At 39.2% G+C, this 19,441-nt stretch overlaps 1 protein-coding gene across 4 annotated transcripts in view; it reads right to left on the bottom strand.

Annotated features, from left to right (window-relative positions):
- mtmr1.L (myotubularin related protein 1 L homeolog) overlaps window positions 1–19,441 on the bottom strand; it is a 43,500-nt gene that overhangs the window by 5,773 nt on the left and 18,286 nt on the right. For all 4 annotated transcript variants that reach the window (XM_018229903.2, XM_018229905.2, XM_018229904.2 and 1 more), the window contains 11 exons: window positions 17,738–17,832; window positions 16,600–16,707; window positions 15,224–15,325; window positions 13,880–13,963; window positions 11,286–11,435; window positions 9,970–10,158; window positions 8,357–8,542; window positions 7,277–7,483; window positions 7,059–7,151; window positions 4,838–4,951; window positions 3,733–3,909 (listed from right to left, as the gene is read on the bottom strand). In XM_018229903.2, coding sequence (XP_018085392.1) covers window positions 3,733–3,909; window positions 4,838–4,951; window positions 7,059–7,151; window positions 7,277–7,483; window positions 8,357–8,542; window positions 9,970–10,158; window positions 11,286–11,435; window positions 13,880–13,963; window positions 15,224–15,325; window positions 16,600–16,707; window positions 17,738–17,832 — 1,505 coding nt within the window. The remainder of the gene's footprint in view (window positions 1–3,732; window positions 3,910–4,837; window positions 4,952–7,058; window positions 7,152–7,276; window positions 7,484–8,356; window positions 8,543–9,969; window positions 10,159–11,285; window positions 11,436–13,879; window positions 13,964–15,223; window positions 15,326–16,599; window positions 16,708–17,737; window positions 17,833–19,441) is intronic.

Here is a 19,441-nt window from a genome sequence, read left to right as displayed (position 1 = left end):
TGCGGTTAGTAAATTGCATCAAAGCAACTGGCCTGATTGACGGGTTTGGTGGGTGAATGAAGGAGAAAATGATCTGATCTATAAAAAAAAGACGGTGACACCAGGGCTATGAAGCAATGGGTAAAACAAAGGAATCCCGAAAATAAAGGCAAAATTCATGGATTACAAAATTGTTGGAGCTGCATCAGTAGAGTCCATGATTATTTTTTTAAAAGTGCTTCATTTCAAAATTCTGACTCCAATGAGTAACAACATTGCTGTGTTCAAATCTACATCACTAAAACACAAGTAGGGTGCAGGGGGCCATTACTGCGGGTGCAGGGGGCCATTACTGCGGGTGCAGGGGGCCATTACTGCGGGTGCAGGGGGCCATTACTGCGGGTGCAGGGGGCCATTACTGCGGGTGCAGAGGGCCATTACTGCGGGTGCCGAGGGCCATTCCCAGGCAAACCACACAGAAGAACATGTAAGTAGATAGAGTAAAGGTAGAAGATCACAGGGACTAGCCGTGTAGACAGTATAATAGGAGAAAGTGCCAGTCACGTACAATCTATACATCTATGTATGGTCATTATTGGATACAGACAGGTATGTAACAACATTTCTTAATCTAGAAGCCTGGCACTTAGAAATCAGAATGGGAGTAACAATGGCTCCTTGTGTTGAATCAGTAGAATGGGGGTGGGAGACATATTGACAAGGACAGAGACATAAAGGCTGCTCCATTATGTGTACCAGTGTCTGGCTGTGTACGTTGTATTATTCATTCAAGGACACACATTTGCCTGGGGATTGTTAAGTGATGCATTTGTTTGTTGCAGCTGATGGAGAGCCCTTACACTTGTATTAAAGGAACAGTAACATCAAAGTAATACAAATACAATGCAGTGTTGCCCTGCACTGGTAAAACGGCTGTGTTTGCTTCAGAAACACTACTATTGGTTTATATAAATTAGCTAATGTGTAGCAAGGGGGGGCAGCCATTCAAAGGAGAAAAGGTTCAGGTTAAACAGCAGATAAACTCTGTAGAACATAATGGAGTTATCTGTTATCCATTATTTATCCTGTGCTATATAGCCTTTTTTCAATGTCCAATGTCCAGCAGTTTTTCTATGAACTATAGTAGTGTTTCTGAAGCAAACACATCAGTTTTACCAGTGCAGGGCAACACTACATGATATTTTCATTACTTTAAAACACTTTCATTTTTTGGTGTTACTGTTCCTTTAATGCTACTCTCTCAGCCTGTCACCATGTAGTCACATTTAGCCACAAAATCCAGCTAAAAGCACTCAGTAAATTGCATGTGTGACAAAAATCCCGATTTAACCATAGGAAAGGCTGCAAGTGAAATTGCTCCTATAGGGACAATCAGCATGTAGCGGCAATGCTGGGGAACACTTGCTGTACAGTCTTTACAACAAACACAGCCACCTACAGTATATACACAAGAGACTCTGCACATTTCACTTTAGAAGTAAAACCTAGAAAGAGCTTCTCATTAGAGCTCAGTTTGGGAATAAGTGGGTTTTCCTCATTACCACACCTTGGTTTTTATTCTCAACAGCATGTTTACTTTTATTTTATTATAGGCCAGAATTTGTCCACGGCTCCTGATGAAACTGACCCAATGAATGTGATGAGTGTGAGAGGGACGCTGACTTGCTCCACTGGGGCAGGGACTAGGGACAGTATTAGGGGAGTGGAGGTGATAATTGGGCAGGGACTGGGGTATTGGGGGGGGATATTGAATCAGAATATTACTGGTATATGTGTAATCCTGGCCCCACTGTGTAACCACAAGCAAGTAATGATCATTTAGACCTGTATTGTCCAACTAAACATACCATGGAACTGCCCGTTTAGTCTGTTACATCAGGGGTCGCCAACCACCAGACAGTCCTGAACTGGGCCACGAGTCTAGCCCACAATTAAAGCCGGCATGCCCAATTGGACGATCAGTTGCCGCTGGCCCCCCCGACTCCCTCCCGACCCCACCCTTCCGACTCTTGCAAAAAAAGTTTTCTTTTAAACTGGTCCCTTGGGCAAAAAAGTTTGGGGACCGCTGTGTTACATAGCAGAATGTGAAGAGAAAGAAACAAAGTAAATGGAGTAGAACGAGTATTCTATGTCATTTAATTCCACATACGACATCCTTCCTTTTAAGGGCAAGGGATATGGCACAGCCCATCATCAGGAATAAACACAAGAATTCACATTCAATGCATTGCTGAATAACCTGCACCCGTTTCTGAACATTCAAATAACACAGAGGCTAAGCCTACCCTATAACTGAGGAACGCCGCCATTAAAGCCTGTGCCTGAAAGTTTTGATGGGTTTGAGTTTTATACTTAAAGGGGAACTATCCTGAAATGAAAATTTTATCTAAGCTATGGCACAGAACACAGAATGAAGAGAAACAGATGCTGAGAGGGGGATAGTGAACATAAACTTGATTATTTCATAAACGGTACAGAATATTTAATTGATTGTATTTAGAAAGTTTCTTGCTTCAGTATAAAGAAGCGTATATTAAATTTTCATCCCCTTTAAGTAGTCCTGTGCTGCTCTCTGTCTCGGTAGTTCCCCTCCCAATGTTCTCTTCAAGAAGAATTCCCTTCTACACAGAAACTGACATTTCTCCAGTAGTATGGTAATATAGGTAACAGGTTATCCAGAATGCTTGGGCCTGGAGTTTTCTGGGTAACGGATCTCTGTTATTTGGACCTTCATACCTTTGCCTGTAAAACTGTGACTGGTACACCATTCATCACATGAGTAGTAAGTTCTTATACCTACAGGCTTGTCATGTTTGGGGGGAGAGAGCCAAAAAAACACTTGTTTGCTTCAACATGAATTGTTCCCCTTTATTTATTGCTATTTCTAATTCCAGCAGGAATAAGTGCCTTGCAGGCAGTCTCATTTGAGATATGGCGAGGATATTGCTATGAACATGTTAGCCAAATCAATTAAGAAATAGGTAAGCCATGTGCTACAGGCATGGGATCCGTTCTCCCATAGACTCCATTTAACCCAAATAATACAAATTTTTAAAAAAGATTTCCCTTTTCTCTGTAATAATAAAACAGTACCTTGTACTTGATCCTAAGATATAATTAATCCTTATTGGAAGCAAAACCAGCCTATTGGGTTTAATGTTTAAATGATTTTCTAGTAGATTTAAGGTATGAAAATCCAAAGTAAGGAAAGCTCCGTTATCAAGAAAACCTCAGGCCCCAAGCATTCTGGATAACAGGTCCAATATCTGTACTACTGTGTTTTGTCCTTAGCAGCCCCCTGTAATTCCTACATGCCACGTCAAAATATTATATACAGTTATCAGGGGAGTTACTATAGAGGAAGCAGACCCTGCGGCTGCAGGAAGTATAGGGGCCCACAAGGCCCTAATTCATATACAATTTCAATAAATAATGGTCAAACAGGTCAATCTCTAGACATTTTGGGGGCCTGAAAAGTAATTTGTTGTGGAGGGGGGCAGGGAGTTTTTACAATATTAAAAACAGCTCCATTCGCATTCATGTCAAAAAGTAACATTTGTGAACAGAAACTTCTTTCACAGCCCATGATATTCTATAGTAATAAGTACCTACCATCCTTTATTTAAACAAGTTGTACATATAGACTGCAGTCTGCTGTATGAACATGCCGTGCCACTGTGAGACCAACGAATAGAGTTTCCCGCCTGGAGACACAGAAATGGCAGAACTCACCTGAGGTCTTGTGCGAGGATTCCATCTAACATAATAATTCACCCAGAGTTCTAAGTGGCTGAGGCTGGCCACTGGATACAGCACGTGGTGTTCATAATTGACATAAAACGGGTTGGTGAACTCATCCACATGGCTATTAATGTAAGACCACAGAGATAACGTCTTTGTTTGGATTTCCTATAGGGGAATAAGGGAGAGCTGGTAAAGGATCCAATCACATGGTTGCAGTGGAGATAAACCAGAGCATACTCCATATCGACATTGTATAACTGCATATGTTTCCATATTAGTCTAAAGCAGAATATAACGTACTGCTCTCCTCCCCTATGCAGAGATGGAGGCAGCATAAACAAAAACAGTGAATAAAAGCCAGCATGCTAAGGGTGCCATCTTGTGGCTCAAACGAGGGATTCTTTCCTGATGAGACCTTCAGTAGCAGACTGTGTATTGAAATGTCCAATTAGAATATTTTTATTGCAGCAAAGGCAAGCAAAAGCTCAAATACATTTTCTATGTCAACAGCATCCAATGGCACTAGATGATTTAGATGGATAGAACGTTTGCCATTCACTGAGCAGTATTCTCTTGCTGCTAGTTCTGTAGAAATTAGTCAAATCAACTGGACTTGCTTTGTTTTTCCTTGTAAACTTTTCACCAGACCTCCAACTGGCTTTCCCAATTCAGAATAACGTAACAGAAGTTATCAAGAAAGCCAGTTGGAGGACTGGTGAAACAAGAAAAAACACAGCAAGTCCAGTTGATTTGACTTATTTCTATAGATATATCATGACTTGGATGAATGAGAATTTCACAAATCCCTTGCTTCTCCCTTGCTTTCTTGAAAAGAAAAAGTTTTTTCCACACAAAGTAATACTAATGTAAGTTGGGCTCTGGGTAGAACCTTCAGAAAATACAAGTTGCCAAGATGCTTGTGCCCAGTATGATGTGCAGAGAAAACACTCTAGGATAAACCATACAAAATGTCATCTTTAACCGGTAGGATATTTCCAGAGGAACCAGGAGCAAAGTACAACGTCATTACACAAAGAGAGAAAAGTGACCAGCCCATGATTTCTATTAAGGAGGAGCAGCAGCAGGAACTCACCTCTTTCATTCTTTGCTGTTCGCTGTTGTACAGAAACGTTCCAAACAGACAACTATACAGGTGATCCAGTATTGTAATGAGGAAAAGCTCGTTAAACTCAAAAGCTGCAGGAAACTGGACAAAATGCGATTAATCAAAAACAGGATTTTTATTCAATGTATTTTTTTGTAAATGTTCAGGAAATTGACACGTTGTTCTGCTGTGTGCTCAGCTCTACAAGCAAATCTAAGGAAAGCGCCCCCTAGTGGTAACATGGATACAAACAGTGTAACAAAAGGGATTCACCCGTCTATCATTCTAGCACTATATTGGCAGGGTTGATCTCTTAGATCTGCAATTCCAACACCGGGGGGCAGCATCCACACCTGCTGGTCGGGGGTAGAGCCAAACAAGTCCTTTCTAGAAGCAACTTGGATACAGAAGCGGTTTGAGCAGTTGTATATACACACACTGTAGTTGGCCTTAGGGCAGTGATCACCAACCAGTAGCTCGTGAGCAACATGTTGCTCCCCAATCTCTTGGATGTTGCTCACAGTGGCCTCAAAGCAGGAGCTTATTTTTGAATATCAGGATTGGAGGCAAGTTTTGGTTGTATAAAAAACAGCTGTACTGCCAACCAGAGCCTCCTGTAGGCTGCCAGTCCTGATAGCCCAACCAATAGCCAATCACAGCCCTTATTTGGCATCACCCAGGAACATTTTTCATGCTTGTGTTGCTCCCCAACTCTTTTTACATCTGAATGTTGCTCACGGGTGAAAAAGGTTGGGGACCCCTGCCTTAGAGAATCTAAAATAGAATGCAAAAGGAAGCACACAGTTAGAGGCACATTTATCAAGGGTCGAATTTGGAATTCATGCAAGTTTTTTTAAACTCCCTTAAATTCGAAATTCGACTGGGAAGATTAGAAATCTAATTTTTAAAACCCAGCAGGAATTCTACCGATCTAAAAACTAGAATTGTATTAGATTCGTATGAATCAAGCTTTTCTCCCAGAAAAAAAAAAACTTCCATTGGCTTAAACAGCAGGTTTTAGGTGGCCAATAGTCTAATTCAAGTTCTTAAAGGGCCAGAGTATGATAAATCTCGAAAACTGAATTTCGAACTTTTTAAAAAGACCTGAATCAAATTTTAATAACTTCTTAGTCGAATTTGACAGTTTTGAGCATAAAAAAAAAAGAAAATTTGAATTTTCAATTCGATCCTTGATGAATCAGCCTCAGAGTCGTATTGTCTTAAATAATAAAGGTAAGTAATAAAGCCCATAAAGCTGTGCCTGGATAGGAATATTGCAGAAGGTCCACCACAGTTATACTCTTCAAGGTTCCCCCTTTTGAGTATATACTCATGAGATTTCTTGACATTTTGATGCATATAATAATGTTAGTCTTTCACCTTATGATTTCCCTCCAGTCATCCACCAAGTAATATAATGAAAATATAAAAGGAAAAGATAGTATATTATTGCTTTAATAAATATTATAATCACCAAAAAGCAACCAATTTTCTACTCAGATAGCCAGATGGTAAAGCACGTAGTACCCAAAGCAAAATAAAAAGTATAGAATTCTCTGGGACCAAGACGGTTTCTGCAGTTAAGTCTGTGATTGGTAAATAAATCACACCGCTCCAATATCCAAAGCGTTTCGTAGCCTCCCTTGATCATGTCCTCAGAGTGGGTGTAATAATCACACAAGTCTTGTTTTGTGGTGATTTTAATATTTAGTAAAGCAATATTATACTAGATTTTGCTTTATATTCTAATTATACCTCCTATTTAATTCTCCAACTAGTTGAATAAGCGATTACAAGCAGACGATCAGTACAGTAGACTAGTTACAGGTAATAGATGAATGTGTCTGGCTGGTGCAAGTGCTGCCACTAACTGTGTATTATGCCACATCTGTGAACAAACTCCACACAAATATGCTAAACATCCTCTATTGGGTCCATCTTTATAATATATACTAAGAATAATGGCCATGGCAAAGGATAATTCACAAAACAGAACTTCAGAAATGCCATAAACCAATGGAGGACATTGCCTTGGATTGCACATTATGCAGTGTTCTAGAGGTTGCCAAAGGAGGTTTATTTTGTGGGACAGGAAGAAAATCACAAATGGCAAATAAAACTGAAGAGCCTGAAAGCCCTTAAACAGTACAAATGGCCCCACAAGACTTACATATGTATGTTATAACGAAGGCTACAGTAAACAGCTTACCTGATTTGTCATTTGCCAGACACAGTCAATAAACTGGAGGAAAATTGGGGATCGATCAGCATCAGAATGGTTATCATCTCCATGACCCACTCTCTGCACAGATCAGAAGAAGATCATACATCTGTGTTGTCACAACAATTTGTACACACACACACCTCACAGAAATACATTATCCAATTCCATTTTGGGTTACACTACCCACATACTGGCAAACTCACCATGGCAAATCTGTGGCCAAAGCTTATCCACTCTTTCTCTATGAGCACCTCAAATCCTTTAATGGTCCTGTAGTAGCTATCCAACATTAGCATGGCCAGAGAGGTTAACTGTGCCGTCCGATCCCATCCGTCGCTGCAATGTACCACTACTGATGTTTTACTGGATTCAACCCTATCCGCTATTCTCACTGATCCAGCAAGCAGCATCTGGGAGACATGAAAAGAAAATATTGAAGAATTCAATGGCAAACAATGGGCTTATTCTAAAATATTCAATGTCTCTCCTTTCCGAATATGGGAGCTACTAGCACCATCCCATCATAAAGCAGATCTGCTTATATATACCAAGTTTACTACCAGTGAAGTGGTTGAATAGTTGATAATGGGAGGATAAGTTACATAGTCACATAGTTAAGTTGGAAGCATTGAGTGTGTATAAGATTGAGTTTAATGAATAGATACAGGCCTAGGTGTTTGCATCTTGGAATTATGAACTTATAAACAACTTGTTTGTTTGCAGTGCACCTCTCTATATTGCGTATCTCTCAATGTCCTGGACATGTCTCAAACATGCCTATTGCCTGGAACAGACAGCCTGGAAGGTTCTAGAGCAATAGTGACCATATTTACTAATGTGTGGTCTACTTTTAGTCATGTTGTCCCATTATGATCTACATCCATATAGCAATCTGTTCGATGGAAAATATTACTTAAATAATAATTTATGAGAAAAATGTATATTCATATATTTAACAAACACCTATTTCTTCTGTGACCTTAAAATAATAAATATCTGAATGAAAAGCATGAAATAGGAGGGTGATTTAAACAAGCTGCTCGTTGTCAGTGTCTTGAGATCTACTGGTAGATCCCGATCTACCTTTTGGGCACCCCTATTCTAGAGGGTACGTCACAGAATATAGACTAGGAGTAAACAAGGACTTTAACCTCTGATTGGTCAGAACTGAAGCCTTTGGAAACCCTCTTGGAGGGGTATAAAAAGGCCATTGGGTGGGATTGGTTTTGAATTTCTTAAGTAAAACATTCCTTCATTGCTAATGAAATTGCTAATAGACTTACCCTTATGTACTCTAACCAGTGTGTGCCATCGACATTTGACAGCCAGCGGGCCTCGTCTATTGCTGGATAAACAATTTCCTTCAGTTTGCGCAAGGACTCCCGCATCACATGAATGTTATGTATCTCCAGGAAGATCAGCTCTGCATTTGGATATGCGCTCTCGCTCTCATACCCTCCTCCTTTGGTCTGAAGTGTAGCAAGCACACGTAATGAGACATTTCTTGCAACATGGTGGCTGTCTGACATTATGCAGCCCTACGTGATGCACTACAGAATGTAAAATATGGACATAGTATAATGCCAGAGCCATAGGGGCAAATTAACTAAAGGGCAAATTTTCACCAGTGAATGATCCGCCACACTTTGCCAGGTGCAAATTCGCTACAGGATTTGAAGAAGAAACAGGGCCGACTGTCAGCGTGAGCATTTCATAGCGTACTTTCGCTAGCGTTCATTTCTGAACTTAGTACATATAGTTCATATAGACATCTTTATTAGTGATGTTGGTGCAAATTCTTGAAGTGGCCACTTATTATTACAAACGTCCAAGGAAGCAAAATAAAGAAAAAAAGAGATCCTCTAATGCCCTAGACATGAGCCTCAAATGGTTGGAAAAAACCAATCCTGTTTTAAAATATTTTTACAACTTTTATGGCTTTCCAGCATACAGGATATGATGTCACTGACATAAGACTGAGGAGGATGAAGCTTCATCTTATTAGTTTGCCAGGTCTAAGGTGGCAAAGGAAATTCTGGCGAAAGAGTTGACGTTGTGTAAACTTCGCACTTTAGTGAATTTGCGGTGTAACGATCATTCGCCTGGTGATAGGGCACAAAACTGTGCTAGCAACAGTTTCTTTGGCTAGCGAATTGTCATCTACACCTGTTCTTAAACTGGCGATGTCCCTGTGGATTGGATTTCTGGCAAATTTTCGCTAGCGACAGCCACTTCGCTCTTCAGTAAATCTGCCCCATAGATTCTACACATCCAGGTAGCTGGTATAGATTGTCAATTTACAAACAGCAATTTGTCCTTGGACAACTATTTCCCTGATTAAGAAATAACTTGCAGGTTCTTCAAATGTTCAAAGGAAGAAAATCATACTTCCCCATTAAGAACAGCAAGCGAATGTTAAACATACATCATACTTTGTCACAGGGTTTGACTGGGGTTTTCTTAATCTCAGAAAACAGATGGGCGTTGGAAAGTGTTCCCTCAGTAGAGCAATTTCTCATAGGGGAATGATTCTCCCCAAACAGATTTGTCAACTGCAGTAATTACCAGTCATATTATAAATGACATGCCACTTCAGCTGCCAATAGGAAGCACTGCAGCAATAAATAATTCTGCTACCAAACTTGATATTTTACTGGGCTGATATATTTCAAGATCTTCTTGATTGTCAAGGTCATGGAATGAGTAGATCCTTTACTAAATCAGGTGGATCTCAACATTCAGTCTTTGGTTGGACAAGTGACTGCGATCTTTCAGGCCAATAAATGAATGTCTTAAGACCCATGAGATAGCAGTTAGAAAAGTAAATCATTTTGGTTTCATACACTCAAGATCTAAGGATATAACCATACACCATACATTCTTGTTCTGCCATTACCTTGTTAGTGTCGGCAACACTGTTTTGTCTGGCATCAAATATAATAAGTTTGTGTGACTGGGCATTGGCATCCATTATTGTCTGCAAGTATTTCTCATCCTCTTTACAGCGTTTGTCATTTGGTCCAACAAGCGGCTGGCTGCAGCGGGTTATCGTGGCCTGGCTCTCTGGATGAATCCATGACAAAACCTGAAAGCAAAGCATAATGTTTAAAGGAATTCTGTCATGATTTTTATGATCTAGTTTTTATTTCTAAAGTATACTGTTTACATTGCAAATATTTCACTCTACAATATAAATTTAATTCCTGAACCAGCAAGCGTATTTTTTTTTTAGTTGTAATATTGGTGTGTAGGCGGCCATCTTAGGTCATTTTGCCTGGTCATGTGCTTTCAGAAAGAGCCAGCACTTTAGGATGGAACTGCTTTCTGGCAGGCTGCGGTTTCTCCTACTCAATGTAACAATGTGCTTCAGCAGGAGCTGGATTTTACTACTGAGTGCTTTTCTTAGATCAACAGGGAGCTGTTATCTTGTGTTAAAAGCTGGCCATACACTGGCCGATAAAAGCTGCCGACAGACCGAGTCGGCAGCTTATTGGCCCACATATGGCGCCATCCGACGGGCTTCCCTGATCAATATCTGGCCAAAAGTCAGCCAGATGCCGATTGGGCAAGGTTAAAAATCCCATTGGATCGTGGCCGCATCGGTGCGTTGATGCGGTCCCACAATCCGACTGCCCGTTTACCCTTCATTATGATCCGATTGTTGGGCCTCAAGGTGGGCATATCAGGGAGAGATCTCTCAGTGTATGGCCACTTTTAGGGAGCTGCTATCTGGTTACCTTCCCATTGTTCTGTTGTTAGGCTGCTGGGGGGGGGGGAAGGGAGGGGGGTGATATCACTCCAAATTGCAATACAGCAATAAAGAGTGCCTGAAATGTATCACGACTGGGGGCAGCTGGGAAACTGACAATATGTCTAGCCCTATGTCAGATTTCAAAATTAAATATAAAAAAATCTGTTTGCACTTTTGAGAAATGGATTTCAGTGCAGAACTCTGCTGGAGCAGCAATATTAACGGATATCCACCAGCGGAGACAAAAAAAAAAACTGATTGTCATCCTAACAGTTTTGTTTTTTTTAGCAGTGACAGCAATGGCATCCGCCTGTCATTGTAGACACAGGGCATATTTAGGGACAACAACGCTTGTTTGCATCAAAAGATGAAATGTTTTTCCCTCTGGCAAAGAAAACACTTCTGTCTGCCATTTCTAAATGACTACGGTTACATTTTGCATTTGCTTTAATGCTACTTACCGGTATACGTCCTTTGGCTCTAAAAGCAGCAACTCTTGCAAAATCCTCATCTACTACACTGGTTGGTACAACAAAGACTGCAGGGTAAGTGTCGCACAGCTCATAGGTGTTATTAATCTTTGTTATCTTCCAGCTCTCATTTGGCAGACCCTGAGCGCACAAATGTAACAAAAAGGTAAAATAATTATGTATACAAAGCTCTGTTTCCCAGTATTATACAGAAATCATTAGACGATAAACAATCAGCTGCTTTGATTTTTTTTTTAAATACATTTTTTTCCTGTAATTCAGTGATCTATTTTCATTACATGATCTAATTTAACTCTTTTGACTGGGTTATTGTTTACAGACATGTAAGGCTATGCAAACATAAAAAGAAATCAAAGGCAAATATCTATGGCTTTTAATACCAGATAATTTTTTACTGTATTTTGTAAAATGGAGAGAGTAAAAAAAACATATTAGCCATCCCCCAGTGAATTCGATTGCTACGTTTTCCCCTGCACCGGCCAAGGAAATTTCTTAAAGGGATGGTTCACCTTGAAGTTATCTTTTAGTATGTTATAGAATGGGTAATTCTAAGCAACTTTTTATTTGGTTTTTATTATTTATTTTTTTTGTTTTTTCATAATTTACTATTTTCTTCTGACCCTTTACAGCTTTCAAATGCAGGTCACTGGCCCCATCTAAAAACAAATGCTCTGTAAGGCTACAAATGTATTATTACTGATACTCTTTATTACTTTCTATTCAGTCCCTCTCCTATTTATATTCCAATCTCTTATTCAAATCAGTACATGGTTGCTAGGGGAATTTGGACATGAAATTGCAAACTGGAGAGCTGCTAAATAAAACTAAAAAAACGCATATAATAAAAAGTGAAAGCCAATTGAAAATTGTCTCAGAATATCACTCTCTACATCATACTAAAAGTCATCTCAAAGGTGATCAACCCATTTTAGAAATGCTACACCTCCATCTTACCTCTACCTCTATTCCCAGGTGTTCCTTGATTACTTATAAATACACGGTAGGGCAACAATGGAAATGTTTAGACTTGCACAAGTCAGAGAATGACAGAAAAGATGGTGAAGTGGCGCTTCTTAGAAAGAGAAAAACAAACTTCGTGATCTATTTCACGGAGTGGCTGCCAAACATTTTGGTATTCCCAAAGCAAATTAGGCTTTCCTTGTCCTGTGATTTATTATAAGGCATCTACCCTGCTCTTAGGAAGGAACTTGAGAAATATTCGATCTTATTCCTCCTGTAGGTGAACAGGCTTTGGTGGAAACAGAGTGGGAGCACAGGCACCTACCAAAAGAAATGGTGGGTGCCCATAGGTGGAGGTACATGTGGACTTCTAGGGTAGGTGTAATTAGCAGGTCTTAGGGCAAATGCACCAGGGGCAATTATAAGTGCTTTGGCTTGTGATATTTTGGGTAGATTGGGAGGTGGTGCCTTCTAACCTCTTTTGTCTGCTATATTAATTGTCTGAAAGCACTAAAACACAGCAGCCAGTGTTTTAAAGGGACAACTGCCTGACTGACTCTTGCACAAGCATCTTCAAGCAATTGCCCACCCCTTGCCCAGCTACTAGAATTTGCACCCGAAGGCTATTAACAATACGGTACATGCTGATCCCAAAGCTCTATCAATGTCCTATGACTGCTCTTGAATCGGTCTAAAAGCAAACAGTCATACTTCTCTCTAGAAATCAAGAAAGTCACAGCGCGTGACTATAAAATCGAGCTTCCTTCTCTCACCTTAAGCCGGCTCTTGTGGCTGACAAGTTGTGCTCTTAAGAGCACACAAGCAGCAACTGTCTGCAGGAAATCTGGCTTCCTGCTTTGGCTACTTCATGATAACACAATGGAATGCCTCACTGAGTCTGCAGATCTTTCTCTCGTAGCGACACAGTAGTGGCACTCTCCTTGTGAGCTGCCTATAATTTTTAGGCCTTATTTACAGTGCCAGGTACAGCGTGCAATTCTGGACGCAATTCTGCTGTGTGGATGTTAACATTACCACGACTCTCCATCAACATGACATCTCCACCTGATTTTTTATGTGCAATTTCACGGTGCATTTTGAGATGGCAGTAAATCCAGGGATCCCCAGTGTCATACCCAAACATACTGGGGGGAGAACTGTAGCGCAAAAACAATTTAGTGCAAAGAGCGTTTTGATTACTTTTAATGAATATGAATAGTGTCAATTTGCACAATGGATGTGGCAATTTTAGCATGACCGCAACTGTGGTGGGCTCATAATTAATTAATTATCAAACCTCTCCATTCCCTCAATTGTAACCTTTCATTATACATGGGCTTTCCCCTCCTCACACAGTTGCTTGTAAAAACAAGGAAGCTGGAAAGAACTTTTGTTTCAGTCCTTTGTTTAAGTCTTTGCGGCCTTGTCATTTTCCAAGATGTTAGCCGAGTTTTCTCTAAAGAATGCAAAATTTGCTAACAGGTATTAGCCCAAACTGGGTTGGGTTAAAAAACCATAAATGAATTAGTTTAAGTGTAAATAGCATGACGCAAAAAAAATAAAGTGTTAGTGTCTCTTAACAATTTAATTCTATGTGATCTTACCTGTCTTTTGTATTCTGATGTAGGGTCATAAACTTTCCAACCATTCACAGAGAATTTTTCTTTATAACTGAATGGAAAAATGGGCTTCAGAGAAGAGGAAAAACAGTTAGAACAGTGTTTTATGCTGTAAAACTAGAATGCAGGAGATGGGCGAGGAGGGCAGTACAATAGTGCTACACTTGTAGTTCTGTTACAGCCAGACATTTCATTTGACTCAATGGCTCGCACACAAAAGATTGCTTGTACTTTACCTTCTTCAGAACAGACGACATAAGCAAAATGATAACTAAGCAAGAGATATTGCACAATAATATATCTGGCCAATGAACCTTGCCTGAAGAGCATCAATAAATTCTGCCCACTAGTTTTAACCACTTGTTTATGTCAGGCTGCTAATCTCACCTCTTGCTTAAATGTAATATTTTTTTTTTTCAGTGTAAAAATTAAACTGGGTAAATAGATAGGCTGTGCAAGATAAAAAAACGTTTTCAATATAGCTGGTTAGCCAAAAATGTAATGTATAAAGGTCTTAGTGAACGGATGTCTAACATAATAGCCAGAACAGAGAGTTGCAAAGCAGGAAGTAGTGTTTTGGATATAATGTTAAACATCCGTTCACTACAGCCTTTATAAATCACATTTCTGCCTAATTAACTGTACTGGAAACATTTTTTATTTTGTACAGTCTAGTTACCCAGTTTCATTTTAACACCACACAGTTCCATATGCAGGCAGATTTAAGTTGCCGATTTGGGCCCTTCAGAACGTTTCAGCAGCTGCCCATGTATGGGGCCCTCCCGACCTATAACTGTCTGAAAATCTGCCACATGTTGATGGGACAGGTTTGTTTTTCCCATCGGATCGTGGTTCCTCGGTGCAACCACCGGCATTACAGCAATACATGGGCAGCTTTATATAATACAGCTGCTATTGAAAATAGTATTTCTATCTGCCTTGCTGTTCTGTGAAATGCTGTTTTTAACAATTAAAGCAACGAATAAGCCACCAACAAATTAACAGTCCTGTGATTAAGCATGAAAGGCATTGTGGGAAATGGAGCCATGGCTGGAAAAGAGCTGCTTTCTGCTTTGTCAGACCCAGCAGTGCAGAAGAGGACATACAAATATGGCTAGAATAACATTTTGTTTGTGTTTACATTCACTTTAACAGAAAGGTAAAATCCAGCAGCCATATAAACGGGATGGACACTGCATGTTCATAGTGATATTAGAGACAGAAATACTATGTCATATCATCAGAGCATCATATACCATATATACACAATATTCTTCTAAACTTCTCCCTAATGTATTACAAAGAAGAAAGAAACAAGGGTCCACTCACCAGCCCATTAGAAAGAGGAAATGCATATTTTATGAGATTTTCAAATATTTCCAACTTGTTCTGCTCTTCCTGTTTGTAGGCCAGCCGCAAGTTTCTCATATCCTTTCAAGCAGTAAACAAAGGATTGTGTTACCAGAGGAAGTGCATCAAGACCCATGTGAAAGGCCAAATGAAAGTTAAGAGGGGTTAACTATTTCACTGCCACACAGAAATAAGTGCCATGCCTTTCTAATGACATTTACAAAATAATAATAATGCAGTATTAAGTCAGGGCATTGACTGATTACATTACATAGTGGCCTTTGAATAGAATGCTGAAAATAAAGGGCAGCAACCATTCTATAAATCAACAATCATCAGAAGGACAAGTGGCAATTATATTATTAATTATACAAATGCTTTAGGTGTTCTTCTACTCGTTTATCAAAGCCAGGCATGAATGGATGAAACACAGGTCTTGCACTGCCCGTTTTTCACACACTGATGATTTATCAATAACAAGCATTCCATATGGAGATAAACAGTCGGCATCGTGTCATACAAGGTTCTGAATATGTATGGGAAGTGTGAACAGAGTATACAAGTGTTTAAATGCTTTTCTCTTTTTAGCAAATAATTTGTTTTATATATATATATATATATATATATATATATATATATATATATATATATATATATATATATATATATATATATATATATATATATATTTATAGGAGGGAGTGGCTGACACGAGGTAGGCAGACTGAGGGAGAGACACTGCAGTGTGGTGTGTTTTGCTAAAGGCTTTGTTTGGATGTATTAATATGAATTGTTTACTATGAATGAAATGCACAAATAAATGTTTTAAGTGAGAAACTGTGCATGTTTCTAATTTATATGAACACTGAAAGCAATCATCTGATTCGTTGCCATGGGTTCCAGCCCAGGAGCAAATTTAGTCACTGTTTATAAATTACCACCAATATGTTTCGGACATCACCTTCCCTTTTTGATGCCAAAACATATCCTGTTGAAAGAATAAAACTTTTGCAGTTCTGCATCTGCATTATTCCCCCCCTCCAAATATATCAAATATTCTATGTTTGTTAGTTGTCCCATTTTTATATACCCCCCTAACATAACACAACACTTTATATCACTCTAAACGTAGCACCTACAGGGTGTGGGGAAATTGGAGCAAATCCTCAGGGACCTGAGCCCCTGGGTGCGCCCCAGTCACCCAACTAAAATAATTTGTAAATCCTTTCAGCTATATTATTAAGTGCTGCAAAAATGCATACGGCATTTTCAGATGGGAATCAAAATCTTTCTCATTGCAGGCAAACATGTATGGATTGAATCCATTTTTCTGTCTGTAAGAATAATAGTAGTACCTTGCACACAATCTCTATGCCGCAAGAATGGCTTCCTTGGCTCTGCACACCAATCTTCTCCACTCTGCTTATAACACCAAGCGGAACATCCAAGATAAAAGGAGGGTCCTGAAATGCAACACAAATACATTGGCATTATATGAATGAATGAATGAATGAATAAATGAATGAATGAATGAACACCTAGGCAAATATTTAAATGAATTAGTGCTATTATCACAGATTGTGCCAGGATAATTCAATTATTTGTTACAGTAAACTAAATCAAGTAACCAATCAAAGGGCAGATTATAGAGAATTTAAATTGGGACTTGCTGGATCTCCAGCATTTCAAATTTTATCACATTTAGAAAACACCTTTCAGACACATTTCTTAAAGCAGATATCAAGGCCCATAGAGGCAATCTGTATATTCTAGCACATTTCACAGGGGCCGCTGTAAAATGCCTTAGGCAGACACTATATTTATAGGGCTGTGGGGCCTATTATCAGCAGATTTCAGTCATCTGTGCTGGGCTGCTTTAACTGAATGCCATTCTGTTCTATGAGATGTTAGGAGCAGGAGAGTAACTACAGAGGAAGCAGACCCTGCAGCTGCAGGAGTTATTGGGGCCTCATGAAGCCCTTATTCATATAGAAGTTAAATAAATATTGGTAAAACTGGTCAACCTCTAGACATTTTGGGGGCCTGAAAAATATTTTATCTTTAGTTACACCACTGAGCAGGAGTGCTGAGCTGTAACATTCCCCTGACACACAATTCCCTCATGCAATTGCAAGTGGAGAGTAACAATTCAAATCAAGTTTTTCCATGTTGGGACATAGGGAGAGCTGGAGGGAGGAACAGGAAATGTATTATGTCTAATGAACCTTATGTCTGAAATAATATAACTGATCATTTACCAGAAATGTCAGTTCCAGCAGTAGCTCTAAAATACATTTCATAAAACACATGAAGCTAAGTTCTGATGAGCAAGACCCTCTTTACCTCCTGTAGCTGTCTGTATTTGCATATAATCTGTATTTTGCATGTATAACCCCTTCTAAGGACCTTCCAGAACTTATTCTATCAGTACTTATTGTCTTTTGAGAACACTCCTACTTACTTGTACATAACTAAAACAGAAACCAAACTTACCCTTTCAACATTTTTGAAGTACATCTTAAAATCCGTGACTGTCAGAGTCCCACTTACTGCTCCCCAAAATGGACAGATGTACATGACCTCCTTAGCTGTGGAAATAGACAGTATACTGTTAGATAATGGATGAGGATGATTTGAAAATCCACCATGAGGCATTTTTTCATATTTTTGCTTTAACTCCAATAGCTGTTAAAGAACTGGGGGACTTATTTATCCTTTATATTCTTAGTTTATCAGAGAGAATATTGGATGAGCATATTCCCATTATAGCAACTGACATAATCTTCTTATAAAGAAACAGTTCTACAATATCTGCTGTACTTACAAGAGGCTAAGTATAAAATAATGCTACTGTGGCCTGCAGTCTACAAATGCTACAGAGTTTGTGCAGCACTTCCAAACTTCTGCCGAGCTTAACTGCTGAGAAATTATAACATAAAGAGAACAGATCCGCTGTAGAAAAAGGCTGCATTATTTATATATAAACCCGTTTTGATTTCATAACGATGTTCCTGTATATATGTGTGTGTGTATATCTATATCTATAGATATAGATATAAAGATATATATATATATATATATATATATATATATATATATATATATAGTTTTATTTATTTTTTTAGGGTTGATTTTTATTGATGTTCCTGTATATATTTAAATTATCTTTTAGCTTTGTGGTTTCATAATGTTCAATGTATACATTTGCTAAAAATAAGCACATTAAATAGGACTTGTGTCGAAGTTACATTCTGCCTATTGTTTCAGTTTTAAACATTTTTTAACAAAATGTTTTCCTATTTTTTGTCATAAAGCACTATTTTGAAAATTGGGCTATTTTCCCAGAACTCCCCCCTTATAAGCAGGGCAATTTATTCTGAAATCCCAATCTACCTTTTAACAAACAATTTATGTTATCTAAGAGCAGCCTTCCCGCAACTTATTATCAGGGGCAAGTGACAGGAAGTATTAAAGTGATGTATACCTTTCCATTTAAAACTTTAATTCTACAGCATACAGTGACTTTGTGACACAATAATGCCAAAGAGTACAAAATTAAGTTTGTTCAGAATTGTTTTCCAGACATGCAAGGGCCTGATTGGCCTGCACACGTAAACTCCACTCAACTGAACATCTGTGGGATAACGGGAACTCCCACTGCAAGGCAGGCCTGATCCAACATCAGTGTCCAACCTCCCTAAAGCTGGTCATACATATAGACATCTGCTCGTTTGGCAAATTCACCAAATTAGCGGATCTCTCCCTGATATGCCCACCTATAGGTGGGCGATATTCGGCTGATCAGATCATGTTCAACGATCAGACCATAACGGGTGGTCGGATCGAGGACCTCATCAACAAACCGATGCAGTTCTCCGATGGGATTCTTAAGCCCGGCCAATCAGGCCAAAAGTTGATCAGGGCAACCCATCGGAGGGCAGCATACATTGGGCAATAAACTGCTGAATTAATCTGTCTACAGCTTATATCTGCCATGTAAGGGGCATTATTGGAATAGTGCCTGCTAATCCCACCAACACTATTACAATATCTATCAGAAAGTCACCCCAGTACAGTTATGAGAAGAAGAGAAGTCAATATAAAAAGCCTTGGTTTCCGAAAGAGATGTTAAATCCCGAATCCTTGACATCCTGATGTCAAGATAATTTTAGTTTCATAGTAAACGGTAGTAAAGAC

The sequence above is a fragment of the Xenopus laevis genome, chromosome 8L (assembly GCF_017654675.1).
Source record: "Xenopus laevis strain J_2021 chromosome 8L, Xenopus_laevis_v10.1, whole genome shotgun sequence".
NCBI classification, from domain to species: domain Eukaryota; kingdom Metazoa; phylum Chordata; class Amphibia; order Anura; family Pipidae; genus Xenopus; species Xenopus laevis.
The sequence above is the reverse complement of the archived record's forward strand: the minus strand, read 5'-3'. Positions and strand labels throughout refer to the sequence as shown.